Below are 4,909 nucleotides of genomic sequence, written 5' to 3' on the forward strand. Positions count from 1 at the left end.
CCCAAGTGGGTACCATGGCTAGGTCCTCCTCAAAGGGGGATGATCACCAGCCGAGCTCTTACCCTGAGCCCAGAGGGGCCCGTGCCCTGCCCCGCACGCCCTGCCTGCACCAGCTGCAGCACAACCTGCCGCCCCATGCCCTGTTTGCTGCTCCTGGTCTCTGCACTCCCCAGGGGCTGCTCTTCTACCCAAGGGGGTCAGGCCCTGTCCCTTTGCCTCTGCCCACGGTGAGTCAGAGCTGCTGCTCCCCAGAAGCTCTCACAGGGGCTATGACTGACTCCCTCTCACTCTCTCCGTTTCCCTCTCTCTCTCACCTTCTATTCCTCGGGTTTGCCGAGGGTTTCCTTGCAGTTTAGCTGCTGCAGAAGGGCTCCACCAGCACCATCCCTCTCTCTGGTGTTCCTCGCCTCAGTGACTTCACCAAAATGTCCTGTCTGTCACCATTGACAACAGGAAAAGAGTAAAAATGACTAGTTTGGATTGGATGCCTGTTTTTTATAGTCAGGTGAGGTGACAGGATTTCTGCCTTTATTATATTGAAGTCTTAACTGGAACTTGGGCTACTAGTATACAGCCTTAACTATTGCACCTCCTTTCCTGCTCTATGAGGTAAATGCTGCTTTGCCAGACTGCAAACCATGAAGCTCTGTGCAGCTGAGCTGCCTGTCTTCTGTGCCTAAGATTTAGTGCCAGATGGCAGGCTTGCTCTGTAGTCCCATCTCTCTATATACAATGGTTCTCCTGAAGAGAAACATACAGTTCCTGCTAAAGACACATCCTACTGAGGAAATCTCCCCTTTCAATGGTACCTTTCTGTTCCATTGTTAATTACTATGAATAGAGTTCATCCTGAATCATAATACGTATTCTTCTGGTCTTGAATAGGTTACAGTCCAGGTGACAGAAAGGGAAGAGGCAGGGCAGATTTAGAAACCCAGAAGGCAAAATGCACCCATAAAGTGGTCTTTTTTAAAATGTCAAGATATTTTATCACACTCAAGCCCCTATGACAAATACAACTTTGTTTTTCTATGGTGTCAATAAACTATTTTTGCAAAAGTGTTTATGGTTTTGGCCATAATTTTGTAGTGGAAAATATTATGTTCTGTAAGTAGCTTATATAGCATTAATTTTATTTGCTTCTAGGTAGTCTATATGTTGTTTTTTTTTTTAATCCACAAAGAGAAAAACCCAAATGGCCATCCTAACCATCAAAAGAAAGTCTGTATTTTTCCATTCCCTAAAATCATAGAATCATAGAATGGTTTGGATTGGAAGGGTCCCAACCCCGCTGCCACAGGCAGGGACACCTCCCACCAGCCCAGGTTGCTCCAAGCCCCATCCAACCTGCCCTTCAACACTGCCAGGGATGGGGCAGCCACAGCTTCCCTGGGCAACCTTGGCCAGTGTCTCACCACCCTCACACTGAAGAATTTCTTCCTAAAGTCTAACCTAAATCTCTCTTCTTCCAGTTTTAATCCGTTAACCCTTGTCCCATCACTCCCTCCCCTTGTCAAAATTCCCTCCCCAGCTTTCCTGTAGCCCCTTCCAGCACTGAAAGGTGCTCTAAGGTCTCCCTGGAGCCTTCTCTTCTCCTCAAAATCAAATCTTCTCAAAAGAAAATAATGTCTTCAGGACAGGACAAATGGGTGACTAGTAAAGCACAGGACTCCCATCCTTTTCCTTGTACATCACACTTTGTACTCATCTAGATGATCTCTGAAGTTGTGTCCAACCCAAACCAGTTTGTGATTCAATTATATGATCTTGAGCAAAAGTCCACTGGCTGAAGTATATGTTCTGCTCCCTTTGATAAGATGGGCAAAGAACATGACTTGCACTTGAATACTTTAAGCATCTTGGTAGACCAGAGAATATGCAGATTTTAATTTTCTGCATAGTATTTTTTCAAAAATTAAGTATTTAATGAAATTGTAGAGACATAACAGATGTTATATCTGGAAAATATTAATCCAAGAACACACATTAGTTTGTTGACTATTTAAATATAAGAACATGCAGTTACTCACGAGGGAGGATTTATTGTTTTCTTGCTAATATATTTAAGGGTTTTGTTGGTATTATCCTAGGCAATGTGTTGGTTTAGTACATGGCTACAGTTGCAGAGGCGCTACTGTAATGAAGGGTTAAATGTTGGTATCTTCACTATTCCACAGATAGTTTCACTGATTCAGTGGGGAAACTTGCACAGTCAAATATTTGTCAATACCAGAAAAGGAGAGAGAGCCTGGTCCTGGACCATTTGGGACACAGTGTGATCCACTGGAAATCAGAGAGTAGTTTTTAAAAATATATGTGTAATTTTCATCCCTGCAACAGGAAATGCAACTACCTAAGTCAACACATAAAAAGGCAATCCATTGAGTTAATCATGATGTCTAAAAGTAGCAGTCCAAGGAAAATGATACCTTAAATGCTGTACAGTGCTATTTTAAGCAGCGTTTTTTGGCAGATATTAGTTTTTTGTAAAGACCACAAAAGTGTTGTTATTGTTGGATAAAAACCACAGCTGCAAGGGAGGCTGAAATTCTTTCTGAGATAACAAAGAACAAAGGCAAGACTGCATCAGGATCTGTGTCAGCCTTAACAGCTAAATTTTGCTCTCAGCTCAGTGGACAGGATTGCTACTGAAGGCTTTGTGTGACTACAATAGGCCAGGTAGGAGAATTTGGCCCAAATGGATGACGAAATTTGGGGCAGAGGGCCAGCAGCCAGTCAATGAATTTTCCTTTCATTGAAGCCCTCCAGAAAGTGAAGAGGCTCTAATTCTGTCTGCTCTGACAGAAAAGGGAGCAGGAGAGATTTTTTAAGTCATAGCAGGCCTCTGTCCTTGCTGAGAGTGCAGCCCAGAAAACTCCAGTGCCAGCAAAAATGTGGAAGAAGTACATTGCTGCACAAGACTGAACACATACATGTCTCCTGAAGAAGAACAATACATCTGAATGCCATTTTTAGAGTGTAGATTGTTTTTGTTGCTGATCAGAAAATTAGTAATTTCCCTAATTCAAGCAGGTTTTTTTGTTTTCAGGACTAGAATGAAACAAAACACAATATAGTTGCTAGACCCACAAGCTAGAAATGGGCCTTTGTGTATGATGTGTTTCAGTTCAGTCTGCAATGTTTATTCTGTGCAACAGAATAACAGAATAATTTTGTACAAAGAACAACAAGATAAAGCAGACTTTGCTCATTCGTGAATAAGTTAGTACACGTGTGTGAAAGAGATTCTCATCATGCAGACTTTGGTCTGCTGTCTCTTTGGTCTCAGGCTTCGGAAAATTATAAGCTTTTCTAAATCTTTAACACTCCTTTTTAACAGGTAAGGGTGGCTCTGCACATTTCGGCCAGGTGGGGTGAAAAATGAAGATGTGAGTGCTCCAAGAATATGTATTTTTTATTACTAGAATATGTGTTTGATTGCACTACAAAGGCAAAAGATAGAAGGGACTAGCAATGTGTAAGTCCCTCAGAGACTGAGGCTAAGACACAATGCATCATATTCTGCCCTTGAACAGCGGCCCTGGGTCGCACTGCCACAGAAGCTGTGGCTGATCCAGCGCCAGCTTTACAGGGTGATAGGCTGAGACAGACTGATGCAACTCCCGTCAGTCACTGCCAGGCATGGGCCTGTGTGTTATGGTTCTTTTGAAAGCACGTTTTCCCCTTTTTGGAAGCTGTTAAGATAATTTGCTTGCAGTTACCGTGGGGTGTACAAAGAGTTTGCTTAATTTAAAAGCTTTTCTCCATTTGAAAATGAAGGACAGAACTGAATAACTTCATGTCAGATCTTCTCCCACTCGTGGGTGACTTACAAGTTGTACTTTAAGTACAATCTCATGTTGTCCTGGCTTTTGCCTTGAGCTGGGCAATACAGACTCTTGCAAGATGTACATCAATCAATCAATCAATCAATCAATCAATCAATCAATCAAGTGGTTACTACTACACACTTAAAGGGAATGAGGAGGTGGACATATATTTGTTTGAATATGAAAGGTATGTTTGTGACCTTTTTGCTTGCTTCCTGTAAGTATTTTCATGCTCTCTGATAACAGAAAAAATATCATTTAATTAATAATTAAAATATTAAGCTAAACTTGAAGGAAATAAATCCTTGAGCCAAGTCTGTAAAAAGTATAAGAGCCCCTCATGAGCCACTACCACCTTGCTCCAACTCCTGCTATCAGAGCTGCCAATGCCATTAAGTCATGGAGGACAGGAGGTGAGCAGGTAGGCCTAATCAGGCCAGGTAATGAGCTATTTTATTTTATTTTTTTACATGCTGCAAGCATGCATTAATGTAAAACAGCCAGGCTAGTCCTAACACCTTTCCTTTCCAAACCTAAACTGCCCAGTTTAGCAATGAGCTCCTGCACTGGAGCCCTTCAGGGTCCATTGCACTCAGCAGTATAGCTGGTTTGAATTCTGTATACTTTTGGCCCTTGTTGTTAGTGTAGCACCTGCTCTATGGATCTTGTCATAAAACTGAAGTATTTTTTTTGTTTCTTTAGAAAGGGGAGGACTGATTGGAAACTGGCAAAGCATGATCTGAGGCAACCTAGAAGGAGAGGTCTTACTACTAACTAAAATGTATGTGAACAGCCTCTCTATTTCTCTTTCTATGAAGCCCTTCAGCGTCTTTGGTCTACAGCCAAAAAGAGACTTGGACATCATCATGCTGAAGGTCATAGTTCCTGAGTTGTATGCACCCAATAGCATTTCTAACATCCAAATCTGATCCATGGGTATGCTGGAAATTTGGCACCTTGAAGTGGGATTTGTGGAAGGCAGCTGAGTGGGGAGCTGCCAAAACTAGGCAATAGTGCTGCCAAGGAGAGAAGGATAAGTTTTAAATTTCATCCTTTGCTGGGAATTGCCTGATCTTACT

At 42.3% G+C, this 4,909-nt stretch overlaps 1 protein-coding gene across 1 annotated transcript in view; it reads left to right on the top strand.

Annotated features, from left to right (window-relative positions):
* Positions 1 to 14: 14 nt before the first annotated feature.
* Positions 15 to 4,909, top strand: part of ZSWIM6 (zinc finger, SWIM-type containing 6) — a 146,337-nt gene continuing 141,442 nt past the window's right edge. The window contains 1 exon segment of the mRNA XM_010005408.1: positions 15 to 227. Within this exon segment, the coding sequence (XP_010003710.1) occupies positions 15 to 227 (213 nt within the window).

The sequence above is a fragment of the Chaetura pelagica genome, unplaced genomic scaffold (assembly GCF_000747805.2).
Source record: "Chaetura pelagica isolate M959 unplaced genomic scaffold, ChaPel_1.0 scaffold37, whole genome shotgun sequence".
In the NCBI taxonomy this organism is placed as follows: Eukaryota; Metazoa; Chordata; class Aves; order Apodiformes; family Apodidae; genus Chaetura; species Chaetura pelagica.